At 39.7% G+C, this 17,184-nt stretch overlaps 1 protein-coding gene across 11 annotated transcripts in view; it reads left to right on the top strand.

Annotated features, from left to right (window-relative positions):
* Nucleotides 1-17,184, top strand: part of MACF1 (microtubule-actin crosslinking factor 1) — a 375,956-nt gene that overhangs the window by 120,627 nt on the left and 238,145 nt on the right. For all 11 annotated transcript variants that reach the window (XM_027864644.1, XM_027864643.1, XM_027864645.1 and 8 more), the window contains exons 3-4: nt 10,273-10,362; nt 15,145-15,222. In XM_027864644.1, the coding sequence (XP_027720445.1) occupies nt 10,273-10,362; nt 15,145-15,222 (168 nt within the window). The remainder of the gene's footprint in view (nt 1-10,272; nt 10,363-15,144; nt 15,223-17,184) is intronic.

Genomic DNA, 17,184 nt, shown 5'->3' with positions numbered 1-17,184 from the left:
GTTAGGCAATGGGGTTAAATGACTGCCCAGGGTCACACAGCTAGTAAGTGTTATGTGTCTGAGTCTGGATTTGAATTCAGGTCCTCCTGAATCCAGGGCAGGTGCTCCATCAGCTACACCACCTAGCTGCCCCTGAGTTGTATTAATTTGCATTTCTCTAATCAATAGTGGTCTCTATTATTTGCTAATGAGAATTAGGATTCAGGATTTGGGATGTACAGACTGTTGTCCCACTTTCTACAGTAAACCCACCTAAGTACATTGCTGTGGTAGCAAGAGGAATCCAGTCTTCAGTTTCTTCATGCAATTGAGGCATATCAATTTTGGAAAACAGTTAATTCCAGAGAGAGGCCAAATTACTGTGTACAAGGCCCTGGCTGTGATAAGCACTGAAGATAAAACAGAATCAAATTGTTGTTGTTCAGCCACGTACTTCATGGCTGACTCTTTGTGAATCCATTTGGGGTTTTCTTGGCATAGGTACTGGATTTGCTGTTTCCTTCTCCAGCTCATTTTATAGATGAGGAAACTGGGGCAAACAGGATGAAAGCACTTGCCCAGGGTCACACAGAGTTAGTAAGTGTCTGAGGCCAGATTTGAACTCAGCAAGATGAGTCTTTCTGACTCCAAGCCTGAGGCTCTGTGTGCTATGGCGCCACTTAGCTGTCCTTAAGGAGCTTATCTTCTACTAGAGGATTCAACATATACACAGTTAAGTGAATATAAAGGATATTCAAAGAACTTATGGGAAAGAAGTTATTAACAACTGGGAGAAAGTAGAAAGGCCTAGGATTGGAAATATGGAGACTGAGCTGAGCCTTGAAGAGAGCGAGGGATTTCAGGAGGTAGAAGTGAGGAAGGATTACATTCCAGACATGAGGGAACTGCAAGCAGTCATTTTTAGAAATGGCAGGTAGGATCTCCTGTGTGCAAAACAGGTAGGCCAGTTTGGCCCAAAAATATTAGTCTCTGTGTGGTTTTTTTTTTTTTTTTTGGGCTAGGCAGTGGGGTTAAGTGACTTGCCCAGGGTCACACAGCTAGTAAGTATTAAGTGTCTGAGGCCGAATTTGAACTTAGGTCCTCCTGACTCCAGGGCTGGTGCTCTATCCACTGTGCCTCTAGCTGCCCCCAAATATTTCAATGGGGGAAAAACAGTGCAGCATAGTAGAAAGAGTCCTGGACTAGGAAAAGAGAAGACATGAGTTCAACTCTTTGCTACTTTGGTGGATGTATGCCCATAAGCAAGTCACTTAATTCCCCGCGCTTTAGTTTCCACTCCTGTAAAATGGGAAATTAATACATATGTACCATCTACTTACCTTGCAATATTTTTATAAAGAAAATGCTTTGGAAACTATAAAACTTGATAGAAATGAGAGAACTTTTACTAAAGTAGCATTTTGTCATTTTGTTAACATATAGGCTGAGGATTAGACTTGCTCTTCACCCCCAAATGGCGAAATTCTACCATTTGGGCGTCCATCAATCCTGAAATCTCCTGGAGTCTAGCTCTTTAAAACAACAACAACAACAACAACAACAGCAACAACAACACTCTTTCCCCCCTCTGCCTTCACATTTATTGTTGAGTAGAGCTAAATGTTCATTCACCTTTTCTTGCTTTTTTTCCTGCCCTTTTGCCTTAGTTCCCAGAATTGAGTTTTATGCAGATTGAACTGTTTCAGAGGATGCCCTGACTTCACTTAAGAGCTACCTTCTCTCTTTGATATTCCTAAATAGAAGCTTTTTTAGAATAGCTGTCCTATGTAGATTTCAGAAAGCCGCATGGCTAGGTTCCCGCTTCCCTTTAGAAGACCCATGCAGACATTCAGACCTAGGTTAGAATTCCAACCTTTGGCAATTCAACCCTGGGCAAGTTGCTTCACCTTTCTGTTTCTTCTAAATGAGGATAGATAATCTCTAAAGTCCTTTCTAGTCATAATTCTATGATCTATGATCCCATGTTGTCAACACCATTGATTCACGTAGTGAAGCTGAAGTACAGGAAGACCAGGGGTTTGACCCCAGCCTAGGCTCAAACTGTAACTCATGTTACATGAGTTTGTTATTCATGTTTCTTGACCAGGGCTGGAGATGGACTCCATAAGACAGATGAAATGAATATAGTCTGTCATTGGTCCCATACTCTAATCTTTTCTGACTTCAGAGAACCTGCCACAGCTTTTACTCCTCTTCAAGAAGATAGCACCACCTCTAAGCCACAGCGAGCCAATCGGAATAGGGCTTCAGAAGAGATTTGATTTGTATTGGATTAAAGCCTGCCTCCTTAAAACTCACACATGTTGTCCCTTGTTCTGTCCCTTTGATATATAGTGACCAAATTTGCCCTATCTCCCCATAGGAGGCAAAGTTTCATATATTTTAAGGTAATGATTCTTTTTTATATAAATTTAAAAATTTTTATTAACATCTCTTGTTTTTATATCACCCTCATTTCTAAATATATCTTTCCTCCTTCCCTTCCCCAGTAAGGCAGAAGATGGTGAGTGATTCTTTTCCTTTCTGAATAATCTCTTATTCAGGCCAAGCATCCCCAGTTTCCCTAACTGCTGCTTATAGGACCTCATTTCCAAATTTCTCAGCATTCTGGTTCTAATACCTTTGGACACTTTATAATTTGTCATTGCCCCTATTAAAGCGTGGTGTCCGAGGCTAGACATACTTTAGTAGCAACACCCCACTGTTAGCTAATTTGAAACTTGTGCATACTTAAAACTACCAAGTCTTGTTTTATGTACATTGTAGTTCAGCCAGTTCTTATACTTAAATCATTGATATTTGAATCCAAATTTGAAGTTTTCCTTAATCTCCAATAAATTCTGATTTATTGTTATATTAGGGAGGCAGTATGAGTAGGAATTCAAGGATCTGCCTTGGACTCAGGAAAATCTGGTTCAGATCCTGTCTCTAACATATAACAGTTATGTAACCAAGGGCAAATCAAGTAACCTCGGAACTCTGAGGAAGCTCTCAAAAAACTGTTTAAGTTACAGATGAGTCCCCCCATCTTTATCAGTGAGATAGTTTCCATACCAAGTGTTCTCTACATTGAAATCACAGAATTTTAGAAATGAAAAGGGATCTCAGGAGCAAATTAATCAACAAACATTTATTAAAGGCTTATTGTGTGCCAGACACTGTGCTAATTGCCGAGGATACAAAGAAAGACAAAAAAAACCAGTTCATGCCCCCAAAGAGTATACATACTAATGGGGGAGGCAGCCTATAAATAGCTTCATACAAGATGGATGAAAGTAGAAGAAAGGTAGAGGTATCTTCTTCATCAAATTGTTTCCTCTATCATCCTCCTCTCTGATCTTCAGTCTGACCTTATCTACTAGCTGTTTCTCTTATATCTACGAACATGTCATGTCTCCTCCATCCTTAAAAGAAATCCTCACTTGTTATTACCATCCCTGGTAGCTATCATCCTATATCTCTCCCCTCTTTCAGGGCTAACCTTCTTGAGAAAGCCTTCTACAATTGGTGCCTCCATTTCCTGTCTTCTCACTCTCTTCTAAATTCTCTGCATTGTGGCTTCCAACCTTATCATTCAAATGAAACTACTCACTCCAAAGTTACAGATATACCTTAATTGTAATACCTAAAGGCCTTTTCTCAGTCCTTATTCTTCTTGACCTCTACAGTTCTTTGACACTGTCAGTAATACTCTTTTGGATACTGTCTCCTCTAGGTTTTCATGACACTATTCTCTACTGGTTTGCCCTTCTACCTTTTTGAATGCTTCTTTTTCACTCTCCTTTGCTAGACTTCCTTCAGGTCATACCCACTAAGTGCCAGAATTCCCTAAGAGTATGTCCTGGGTCCTCTTCACTTATCCATTTGTACTATTTCATTTGGTAATCTCATTACCTCTCTTGGGTTTAGATCTATTTCCAGCTCCAACTGCTCTCCTGAGCTCCAGTCTCAGGCACCTTTCAGATATTTCAAACTAGGTCCTATAGATCAGTGGCGTCAAACTCGTAGAAGTGTATCCCTGCAGGTTACATATTGACTTAGAAAACCACAAATTAACATTATCTTTGTAGGATTTTGTTTTCATTAATTTTGTTCCACATTTCCCAATTACATTTTAATCTGGTTGGATTTTTCAGCTGAGTTTGATATCTTTGCTGTGGATCGCGCAAACTGAACAAGTCCAAAGCATAACTCATTGTCTTTTCTCCAAAGTCCTCCCCTCTTCCCACCTTACCTATAGCTGTCAAGGGCACTTCAGATCTCATTGTCATTCTCACCTTCTCACTTCCCTCACCCCACATATCCAATCTTTGCCAAGTCTTTTTCTACCATCACATCTCCTATATATCCTTTTCTGTCTACTCACACTCATCTTCCTGGTTGTTCACATTTGAACACATTCCAGTCTCTACATGACCCCTTTTGAAATAAGCTCAGTATTGAATATAATGTTCTGGATGTGGTCTGACTAGGTTAGAGTACTATTGGACTTATTTCTCACGATGTTTTCACTTGTTATGATAGCCTCAAATTTCATTCACTTTTTCAGCAGCTACATCCCTTTGTTGTTTCTATAAAGCAGAGTAGTGTAGGGGGATTAGAACTTGATTAGGAAGCAATTGATCTCAGTTCAAATTTTTGTTTGGACAAGTCACTTAACCTCTCTAGTCTTCTATTTATTTGTTTCTTATTATCTTATCAAATCGATTACCTGTTTACCAGCATATGAATATATTATCAAACGAGATAATATTTGTAAAGCACTTAGCACAGTGCCTGGCATATAGTAGGCACTATATAAATACTTATTTCCTTCCCCTTTCCCCTTATCTATAAAATGAGGCATTGGACTAAATGAATTCTTTAAGGCGTCTCTGGTTCTAAATCCTGCAATCTCTCCTAGCTCTTTTTCACACAAATTGTTGCCAAGCTAAGTCTTTCCCATGTAATACTTATTATTATTATTATTATTATTATAAACCTAAATGTAAGACTTTACACATATCCCCATTAAATTTCATCTGGTTAATTTTGTGCCAATGTCTGAACCTGTTGTGGTTGTTCTGGTCTTGTATTCTGATTTGTTGTCATAGACAGCTTAAAGTAAAACAGAAACTTTAGTCTTTTCAGAAGACTATAAAGAGTACATTTATTGTGAGTTTTCTTCCTTGTGCCGTGAACTAATGTTTATTGACTAATAAAATTCATCATCCTTTGGTTATTTGAGCAAAAATTAATCTGATTTACAAAGTAGAATGCCACCAAATTGTCAACTAAGTAGCAACAGTGACCAGGATGGATGGTATGTATAGCATTAGTGAGTGTTCTTAAAGTTAAGCCTGGAAAACATTTTGAGCTCCACAGGAGAAAAACACTATTTAAATACCAACAGTGAAATGGAAACATACATTACATTTTAGGAGGTCACTGGTTAAGAGAATTAAATCAATTAGAACAGGTATATTTTATATTATCACAAGTGATATGAAAATAATTACTTTTTCTTTGTGTCCCAGAGATGCTGCCTGGACTAAATATTTTGGACTACCTGCAGTGCCCATTTTGAAAGTTGACACTATGCTTTAAACCAGTGGCTTCTCCTGTTTCACAAGCCAACTAGGAAATGTTTTGCTTACTTCCCTCATCTCAGAGCCACTGTCTTTCACAAAACAAAGCTGATGATATGTAAGGAAAAGAGCCCTGAAGCTATCAGGAGGCTTTAATTCTAGTCTGAGTTTTATCAATGAGTCTGGTAAATATATGTAATATAAGGGGATTAACTAGTTGGTCTCAAAGTCCCTGCCACTCCTGACATTCTGTGACTTTGATTGTAACTTGGTCTGTGGTATTAGCTTTCTATTCCAGTTTTGTGACTTCTACATATCTGATAAGCTATGTCTTCTGCATAACAATGTTGAAAAGAACTGGACCAAGGACAGAGCCTTATAGCTACCCCTAGGTTAATCAGCATTAATCGTTGTTCTTGGATGGTACGTTTACTTAACTAGCTGATAGTAATACTGTTCAGCTGATATATCACCATCTTATTCATAAGGATATCTTGAAAGACTTTGTCAAGGGCTTGCTGAAGTCAAGATAACACTGAGTCAATGCCATTTCCCTGATATACCAACCTAGTAACTTATCAAAAAAAAGAAATGAGGTTAGTTTGATATGACACATTCTTCGTGAAATCATGCTGACTCCTAATGATCATGGCATTCTTTTTTAATCACTCACAAACTATTCTAGGTTTCCACCACCCTCTAGGTTTTTGTAAGGCCAACATAGTCCATGACATCACATTTCTCTCCTAAAAAGGAATGTTAATAATAATTAACAAGTATTTTTTTTATAGCCAATTTTTTAAAAAAAATATTTTGCTTTTTGGTGAGGTGATTGAAGTTAAGTGACTTGCCGAGGGTCACACAGCTAGTAAGTGTTAAGTGTCTGAGGCTGGATTTGAACTCAGGTCCTCCTGACTCCAAGGCCAGAGCTCTATTCACTGTGCCACCTAGCTGCCCCTAATTAACAAGTATTTATAAAATACTTCCTATGTGTCGGGCTAAGTGCTAGGGATACAAAAAAAGGGCAGAAATAGTCCTTGTCTTCAATGAGCTTACATTTTAATGTAACAAATTTATACATTCTAATGACGGAGAAAACATATAAACAACTAGGAACATATAAGATATACAGACCAAGTGAAAGACAGTTTAAGAGGGGAAGGTGTTAGGAGCTGAGGGTACTAACAAATGCCTCCAGCAAAAATTAGAATTTAAGCTGATTCTTGAAGGAAGGTAGGGATTCTGATATTTCTATGTGAGTAAAGAGAGCATTTCAGGCACAGGACACAGCCAGTACAAAGGCATGGGGGGGGGATGGAGTGCCACATGCAAAGCACAGCAAATTGGCTAGTGACACTGGATTGTAGAGTATATGGAGGGGAAAAAGGTGTAAGAAGACTAGAAAAGTAGAAAGGGACTGAATTGTGAAAAGCTTTCAGTGCCAAACTGACCATTTTATATTTGATTCTGGAGGTAATAGGGAACCACTGGTATTTGTTGATTGGGCTGAGTAGAAAATGGATTAGAGTAGAGAGAGACTTGAGGCAGGGAGACCAACCAGAAGGCTATTGTTAACAGTCCAGCCAACGAGGGTGGTGGGCAGAGAGCAGAGCAGAGGGCAGAAAGTATGAGCAGAGAGAAGGGCTTATATGAGAAATGTTGTCAAGGTAGAAATGACTGGATTTAGCACAAGATTGAATATATGGGGTGATTAAGAGTGAGAAATTGAGGATGACACCAAAGTTATAGGGACAAGAAGCTGGGGAAAGTGAGGGCACCCTTGAAAATAGTTAGAAAGTTGGAAAGAGGGGAGGGTTTTGGGGAAAAGATATGAGTTTCATTTTAGACATGTTCATTTTGTGATGCATATAGGCTATCAAAGATTTTCAAAACAAGACTGTAACTGACATTAAGATCTGGGAATCATCTGCTTTGGAGATAATAATTGAGTCCATCAAGAGTAATAAGATCACCATGTCAGATATTATTTTGGAAAATGCTTAGAGGGCCTGAGACTGAGCTTTAAGTGACTCCCACACTTAGTGAGTGTAACCTGGATGAAGGACTAACAAAGAAGACTTGAATAGGAATGATCAGCCAGATTGGAGGAGAACAGGAAAGAATAATGAAAACTTTGAGAGTAGAGGAGCTTGAGGTATCTAGTATAGATGGCCTTTTCAAGGAGTTTAGCCATGAGGGGAAGGGGATGTAAAAAATAAATAGCTGGTGGGTATGGTAGATAGAATTAAGTAAGGGTTTTTTTTAAGGATGTGTGGAAAGCAGCAGAGAAGGAGCCAGATTACAGGGAGAGATTGAAGATTTGATAGTGGGGGACGTCTGCTGGAGAAGTTGGAATAGGATCTGATCAAAGATGTATATAGAGGGGTTGGTTTTGCCAAATAGAAGAGCCACATCAGAGATAGGAATGATGAAGAAGGTAGTGGAAGAAGTTATCTGAATGATTAGAGAAGAAGAGGAAGGGAGGTCTTGCCAAGTGGCTTCAATTTTTTTTTTTCATTTTAAGAGACAATGTCTTTGACTAAAGGTATGGAGTGGAAGTATCATGAGAGGCTTGAGGAGAGATGACAAGATTTGTAATAACCATTGCAGAGAGTAGAATAGTGAATTGATGAAGGTGGAATAGAACATTTGCCTTCCTGCAATGACAGATTAGACTAGTTAATATTAGATAACATAACTTTGTAGTCAACTGAATCGTCATGTTTTTCTGATTTGCCATTTCCTTCTCCAGCTCATTTTACAGATGAGGAAACTGAGGCAAACAGGGTTAAGTGACTTGCCCAGGGTCACACAGCTAGTAAGTATCTGAGGCTAGATTTGAACTCAGAAAGGTAAATCTTCCTGACTCCAGGCCCAGAGCTCTATCTACTGTGCCACCTAGGGGAATAGATCATGGGAATTGAATAGATTGGGGAACCCTGAAGTTAGGACAGTTGAGTATTTATCATTATGTATGTTGAAGCCCTCTGGTATGAGAGCAAGAATTGGGGAGGAGAGACTGTGAGCTAGGCACTGAACTCATTAAAGAAAGGAGAATGTTCTTGGGTTTGTTAGACAGTAGACACTAGGATCTTTATTGGTTGATAAATTTAGATAGTGTGGACCTCAAAGGAGCAGTAGTTGCTTGTTGAAAATGATGGAGAGAGAATCTGTAAGTGGCATTGGGGAGCAAGCAGTATTCCTGGCTATTCCTAGAGGCAGTTGGTGGAGTTGTGGGTGGTGTACTGGACTTGGAGTCAGGAAGACTTGAGTTCAAATCCAGTCTCAGATGTATGTACACTATAAAACTTATACAAAATAGAAATTTAAAAGGATGAGCTAAAGATGAAATAATATTTGATCTTAGAGTCAACAGAGCGCTTCTGGAGTTTATCAAGTAAGGGTATGATGTACTAGGGTTTATACTTTAGGAAAACTACTTTGGTTGCTATGTTGTTGATGAATTGGAGCAGGGAAAGACTTGAGATATGGAGACCAATTAGGAGGCTGTTGCAGTAGTCCAGGTGAGAGGTGATGAGGGCCTGAACCAGAATGATGGCTATGCGAATAGAGAAAAGGAGACAGAGACAAGACATGTGGGGTTACAGAAGGAAAGGTGGGGTGAGGAAGCTCGCATTGTTCATTGTCTTAGAGTTCAGAGTTCACCCTTTGAGGGCTACAGTCGAAAAGTGGTCTGGAGGACAAGGAATGGGTATGGGATGGTGGGGGGTGGAGGATAGAGAATGCCATCTGCATAGCTACTGCTCTGGGTTCCGGATAGCAGTTAAGTTATAATGGCCCTGAATGAGGTAGCTTTCTTATAGAGGTAAGGGGTGAATTGAGCAGAATATTAAATGAAAAACATAGGTTTGGTTGTTTTGGAGAAAAGTCTTGTGATTGGCTATTAAGGGGAGAGTGAAAAGTAAGTCATCTTTCCACCTGCTAAACAAACACATTCCCCCTTGGCATCATGCAGGACTTCACTTTGGAGATCACTGCTTTTGGAAACCAGGAAGTTACAATTCAATTCTTAGTTTCTTGGACCAAGTAAGTCTCAAGGATGGTTTCATTATGTTTTAAAGCATTCGTGGTGAATTTCCAGGTGTGCAACTGGGCTTACTATTGTGGTTCCAAACCAAATTGGTAGTAAATATAGCTCTTTCCCTCCTCCCCCAATGCCAGTAACACCCCCCCCAGCAGCTCCACCTAATGAAATTTTTCTCTTCCTTCAAGGTCCAGTTTTAGTGACACTTTGTCCAAGAAGCTTTCCCTAGTCCTCTCAGCTAAAATTGTTCTCTCCTGCCCCAAATTGTTACAGAGCTCTTAGTTTGAATCATTCCTTTGTTCATGTTCTTCTTGCTATCATAGTTAATTTATGTATATGCCATATCCTCCTTATTTAGACTTACAAGCTTCTTTAGGGTAAGGGCTGCTTTATTCTCCATATTTTTATCACTAGTGCTTAGCGTAGAGGGCCTGGCACATTTTAGATGATTAATAAATGTTGCTGAATTTGATATAATGTACATGGCTTATGTAATCTCTGAATTCAAAGCTTTTTATCATGTTAAACAGTTCCCTTACGCTATTTATTTTTTAGATTGAGTTTACTAAATTGAGTTTTAGATTGAGTGAACCAGGGATAATTGCACTGATGATTAATTTATTCCAGGTTAAATAGTATTTATTTTACTCTCATCCCCAGGTCCGCAAGCACATTAATGATCTCTACGAAGATCTTCGAGATGGCCATAACTTGATATCTCTTCTGGAGGTTCTCTCTGGGATCAAACTGGTGAGCTTCTCCATTCTTGTCATGGGGCAATAGAGTTCTTGGTCTTTTTGTATGTAGGGTCATTGTACCTCTGGTTTCCTTTTTTTCCCCCTCACAAGACACGATGTTCCATTAGAGTGATTTTTTGGTAGTCATTCTTTTTTGATTGAAGCATGTAACTGCATAGGGAATGCTTTCATTGTGACTTAAATGACATCATTATTTCTCAGTAGAGGATAGAAGAGGATATTCACATCTCAAAAGCTGTTTTTTCCTCTCCATATTAATATTTTCTCTGTGTCCAGTTTTCAAACTTTTGGGGTCATTTGGAGGTACAACTTCATTGACAGGTATGATTTTTGCTTCCTAGGAATTGTCATTCAGTCTTTCTTTTCCTTTTTTTTTTTCATTCAGTCTTTTAATAGACTCTTCCATCTATCTATGATCTTTGGTCATTTCCTTAGATCAGCTGAGGACCTGTAGTTTGCCTTTAAAAGCCTAGGTGTACTCCCTGCCCCTGTCACACTCATGTCTGACCACCTCACTCTTCCCCTCTTGTGGCTGAGTGAGTTGTCACTTCAGAAGATGGCCATCCTTTGGAGTCAGGAGGACCTGAGTTCTAATCTGGCCTCAGACACTTGACACTAGCTCTGTGACCTTGGGCAAGTCACTTAACCCCGATTGCCTAGTTAAAAAAAAACAAGAACAAACAGACAAAAGCTGGCCATCCTGGCTTTCAGTACAATTAAAGTCATTTCCTTTGGCCAGCTAGTCCCATCTTAGTCTGTGGGAGAGCCCTTTACTTCTGTAGTACAACACAGTGTGAGTTTCCCCTTCTTATCAGCCTTCAGCTTTTGCCTGTGTCATTTTGAATGGATAAACAGATAGAGTTTAAAAGCATGTTATCCCATGGGTTATTGATCTCATGAGATCCATATTTTGTTTCTGGCATCTTAGGCAATACATTTTTCATTGTGAGAAACTCAAGATTGGATTCATAAAATATTCATTCCTTATTGGATAATATTTTAACCTTTAGGGAGATGGGGAAAGAGAATAGGATTTTGTAGATTTTGCCCAAATCTTCACCATATTCTTACTCCAGTGTCCCATCATGCCATAGAAATGACCCTGGGCTCTTGAAGGCTATTCAGGTGCACCACAGGTTCTACTAAGTTTGAAAGACTTTGAGTCTGATATTGGCAACAGTCTCTATTGGCTTTCTAGCCTAGTTAAGTATGGAAAAGGCTCATTACCAGGAAGTTGACCAGTAGGTAATGAATTCTTTGGCCGTAGGAACCCAAGAAATACTCAAAGGCTTAGTCAGCTGACTCCATTGACTTATGCATATCCTAGGGTCTTTAAATTCATCTGGATTTAAAGAATAAGTCAAATTTGACCTGTGTTCCTTAGAGAAATTTTTTCAGCCCCTGGGGACTGGTTGCCTCCCACATTCCTCTTCTTTTGGTTTCATACCTATATGCCTTCTAGCAGGGAAGATTTTAAATTCCTCTCATGGCTTTCCATGATCTTATAAACGTGGCTAGCATATGAAGCTCTGTCTTGTAAGTTGTGTGCCCTACCAAAATTTTACTGCCACTTTGTAATTCACTTCTCGATCCTCACTTAAGAATGAATTGGGCATTTTAGTTAGTGTATTTGATGGGTATCTTTTTTTTGTTGAAATCTGTCTTATTGGTAACATCCTCTCTGGTTGTATTACTTCTTTTATGGTAGAACTCCTACCATATTAAGTTCAAACCCTAATGAGATCCATTTTTTTTTTTTTGAGTTTGCCTCTATAAGAGAGAACTCTTAATGTTGTCCGAAATATTTTTAGAATCATCACTATGTCATTTGTGGAAAGTTGATATTTCCTACCTACCCCCAGCCTATTCCCTCCCTTTCCTTCTTTAGCTAAAATTCATGAGCGGTCCTCTAGCAATTGAGATGGCCCATTGTTAGTATAATCATTTGCCCTGGTCTTGATAGTTCTCTTATTTTCATTGGGAGGTAGGGTATTTTCCTGTTTCCTTTCCTCTCATCTGTATTACGTTCATTCTCTTTTTCATTTCGTGTTGTATGGCTGAAGAGGGTGAGTGGCCAGCAAATGCAAGATGTATTTCATTCTTAGTCATGAGTTTTCTCTTGTCTTCTTTGGGAGGGGGACATTTTCATGCTGATTTTTACCTCTCTTCATCTGTGGTGCATTCATTCTTTTTTTGATTTTGTGTTGTGGATTTCCTGTTGCTTTGTTGTGTCTGTGGCCTTCTTGTTGACCAAAGGAGCCAGCAGGGCTGAAGACCCTCCGCCTGGTGAGCATGCCCTCCTGGCGTCGAGCAAGCAGCGAAGAGCAGGAGGAGGAAGATGATGATGATGTAGTAGGTCTTGGACCCTTGGGGTCATCAATATCCCAGCTGACACTGCAGGGGCCATAAGATGGTCTGTCTCTCTCTGGGTCTCCAGGAACTCAGTTAATTATTGCCTCCATCTCCAATGAGGGAGTTTGCCCCCAAGAGAGTAGTTAAAATTAATTGTGCCTCCTGCCACACTCTTAAATGATTTTGGATTTTCTAAGGGCATATGGCAGTAATGATGTTGAGGAGGCAAGAGGTTCTGTTGGGACCTAGAGACTTGGAGCTGTCCAATAGTCAAGGACATCCTGTGTTTTTCTGGAGAAGAAGTCTCTAGGTGGCCTGCAGTGTGAGAATGTGGAACATTTGAGTTATAGCATGTCAGTCAATTGCTTATGTCTCCCACCTTCCCAAAGACTAACTGAAACACCTCCTGACCTCTCACTCTCTTAGAGACAATAGAGGGGAAAAGAAACCCCTCCTTTGTCATTGCCAAAGGCAATCTGTTGTTTGCCAACACTCACTGCATGGAGTTGCTTAGCTTTGGACAATACTGACTATAACCTTGCTGATAGACAGCAAAGACTTAACCTTGCATGTTATTAGGGTGGTCACATGTAAAGAATTTGGTGGAGTTTATGGCATAAGTATAGAGACTGGAGAGACTGTGGGGAGCCTTCTGTGCTCTCAGATCCTGCTCAGCTTTGAGAATACATCCCTTCCAGAAACACGATCCCAACAACATCGTCTCTAGTAGCCCAGTGCTATTCCCTGTCTATCTAAATCCAATTTTTCTCCTGTTTGATCTTGATTCCCATGTTCCAGAATTTATATTTCACAGGTTGTTGTTACCTTAGTCATATTTAAACTACCCCAACTGAGGTGGTAAGAGAGAGGCTTCTACTAGAAAAATTCCATATTCCTTTTTCTAACCTAGAAGACATCTTTTTGCCCAGGAAAAGTATGGCACAGTTTCAGAGTGCCCCAGGTTCTCTGCTGCTCCGAGGGCCTTCTAGAAGAAAGGATTATCTATTTCCTCTCCTCTTTCCCATCACCCCCATCCCTCCTACATTATCATCCTTTCCAATCAGTTAGCCTAACTTGAGCTGGACCCTGCCTTCTCTGACCAGGTGCCTGAAGCAGATCTACCCAATTTCCTTGAGGTTATTGTTTAGTGTCAAACTGACACATAGGAGCTAATTAGATACATTTTAACAGCAGGGATGCATTGGGTCCAATATTGGTAGAATAAAAGCAGCTCTGGATTTGTTCCTGACTTGGGTAAAAGAGTGTGAATATGAAGAATGTTACAGAGTTAAATAGTTTTGTGCATACTCATCAGAAAAGAAGATTTGGTTCAATTTTAGTTGAATATTAATTAACCTTAGGACAAATTAGATAATAATATTATAATAATAGCAACTAGCATTTACATGGTTCTTTAAGGTTTACAAAGCATTTTTATAATTATCTCATTTTGTTTTCACAACAATCCAAGCAGGACAGTGCTGTTATTGTCCTCATTTTACAGATAAGGAAACTGAGGCAAACAGAAGTTAAGTGACTTGCCCAGGGTCACACAGTTAATAAGTGTCAGGCCAGAATTGAATTCAAGGCCTCCTGAGTCTAGATCTAAAACTCTATCCATTGTGTCACCTAGCATAGTTAGAGAAATAAGTTCCTGCTGGGGTGGGATGGGTCTCTTCCCTATTTGGTGCCGTGATGTCCAGGTTTGTGTTCTGGCCTAAACACCTTTTTTCTTGAGTATTATGTATAACAGCTAAAAGTTAGCATGTCAGAAATGTGCCTCAGATTTTTTTCCCACTTGATATTTCACACAGTAACAAGAAGTTGGCTTTTTTTACCTTTGCCACTCATGTAGCTATAGGAGATTGATTACTACACTCTCCCTAAATTCTTCCTTCTCTCCTGGACACTTTCACTTGCTCTTCTATTCTAGAGTATGTTGCATACAGTCCCCATCTGCCAGAGTCCATCATTTCCTAGAAAATGAAGCATTTTATTACAGTTTTTTGTGTGCTACCAGATCTTCCCACCCTTCTCTTAACATAGATTTTTAAAAATCTTTCATTTAAGGAGGTTTCTTGTTGTAAACAATGGGAAATGGTGATCCAGAGTCGTAGCTTGCCAAACTCAGGCACACAAAACAACTAGCAGAGGCTGATACACAGAATTAACACCAGTGATGACAGTATGTTGTATTTGTGATGTGCATGGCAATAATCTAGGCGTTGTTTGGTGGGAATGGAGCTGAGGATCAGGCTGTTGGAGAAGATAGAAATCTTTTCAAGGAATTTATATTCAGAAGCAAAGGGCTCAGCAAGGAGCTATTCTTTTCCAGTATAGTTTCTAATTTGAAATGATGGGTAAACTGTCCTAATTTTGGGCAGCAGGTAGGATTAAAAGTTCTTCTCTCTTCTGATTGCAGCCCCGAGAGAAGGGCAGAATGCGTTTCCACAGACTGCAGAATGTACAGATTGCTCTGGACTTCCTGAAGCAGCGGCAGGTAAGATTGCTTCCTCCTTGTTTGCTCTTCCCTTTCCTCCAATGGTTTAAAAATGCTTCAGGTAGCCTTGGTCCTAGAGTAGTGATACAAATGATGCCGAAACAGTGACCTAGTTCTGACTTTCTTCCTCTGGGAATCATTGGGAGGAAATATCACTACAGATGTTTTTTGGTCATTTTCAAGTTGTGTCCGACTCTTTGTGACCCCATTTGGGTTTTTCTTGGCAAAGATACTAAAGTGGTTTGCCATTTCCTTTTCCAGCTCATTTTACAGATGAGGAATCGAAACAAATAGAGGTTAAGTGACTTGCACAGGGTTGCACAGCTAGTAAGTGTCTGGGGCCAGATCTGAATTTGGGGAAAGGAGTCTTCTTGGCTTCAGGCCCTGTGCTCTGTGCACTATGGTGCCACCTAGTGGCTTTCACTACAGATGGATGGGTTACTAAATCCTCTCTGTGTGCAACCCTATTGGTGATTCTGTTTTCCAGCTTTGTGGTTACTTAAATATGGGCACAACCTGTTGTCATTACCTAACATTTACGTAGCCCTGCTACCATAATATAGCAATATTATACTCTTATTACATAGCATCAATTATAGCATCCATATAGGACCTAGGTGTCTGCCAGGGATCCTATGATAGAATAGACAGTAAGGATGAGATGTGCTTGCTCTCAGTGAGTAGAGCCTACCTACTTGAGTCTCCAAGGACACAGGTGACTTCTGCACCTTTATTAGTTGAGATTTCTGTTCTGTCCTGCCTGGTTGTGGAGCTATGTGTAGTAGGGTTGTTTGAAGAAACAGAGAAATCAGACTTTAATTCCCATCCTTTCATTTTACAAATGAGGAAACTGAAGCCTGGAGTAGGAAAGTATGAAGTCACTTTGTCCAAGTTTACATAGATAGTGCATAAGTTGATTTGGACCTGTGTCCTCTGACTCCACACTATTTCAATGGCACCGTGGTGCCTCTTGACAAATTTATTTTTCCCAGTCAAAAAGAAGTAATTTCTACTCTAAAAGAATATCCCTCTTTCAAAATAGATCTTTGTGGTGATTAGCTATAAACTCGATATTGCTTGAAATTTATATTCTGTAATCTGTTTATCCACAGTTGGATAGTCTTTTAAACATTGACAAATGCTTTCTTTTTTTTTTTAAACTTTTTGGTGAGGCAATAGGGATTAAGTGATTTGCCCATTGTCACACAGCTAGTTAAGTGTCAAGTGTCTGAGGTTGTATTTGAACTTGGGTCTTCCTGACTCCAAGGCCAGAGCTCTATCCACTGTGCAACTTAACTGCCCCGACAAATGCTTTCTGACATTGATTGAGCAATATAGTTCTTCAGACTTGATTTTTAAAAGCTCCTAATTCTTTTATTGCAGATTTTTTTCAATGACATTTTAAAAGTCTTGCTTTTTGCCACTGTAACATATCACACACATACAACTTTACTATATCCCATGATAGTCATGCCTCTTTTTGAGTATCATGTCCAGTGTCAGGTCATTAACCTTTAGAAAGGATTTAGAGAAATTGGAGAAGGTTCAGATCCAGAAAAAGGGGACAAAGGTATTAAGCAGGGACTAAAAGGATTAAAAAATGGGGCCCTATAGGAAAGATTTGTGGGTTTGGGATGGTTAGACTACAGACAAGAAGGCCAATGGGTGATTCAGTTACTGTTCTCAAGTGTCGGTAGAATTAGGATGACTCTCTTAGTCTCTCTGGGCTACAACTTTCTCATCTGTAAAATGAAGAGGGTTGGATTAATTGGTTTCTAAGGTCTTCTTTAGCTATCCCTTCAGTGGTCTGATCTGAAAGGTTTTTAGGTGTGCGTGTGTGTGTGTGTGTGTGTGTGTGCGTGTGTGTGTGTGTGCGCGTGCACGCACGAAGCAGGAGGTGTATTCTTGATCAGTTGTACTCTATGTCTATGGAATACTGAAGAAGAGGAAATGGATCTAAAC

Source organism: Vombatus ursinus, unplaced genomic scaffold, assembly GCF_900497805.2.
Source record: "Vombatus ursinus unplaced genomic scaffold, bare-nosed wombat genome assembly UNPS02014775.1, whole genome shotgun sequence".
Classification (NCBI taxonomy): Eukaryota; Metazoa; Chordata; class Mammalia; order Diprotodontia; family Vombatidae; genus Vombatus; species Vombatus ursinus.
This window is presented reverse-complemented; position numbering and strand designations above follow the sequence as displayed.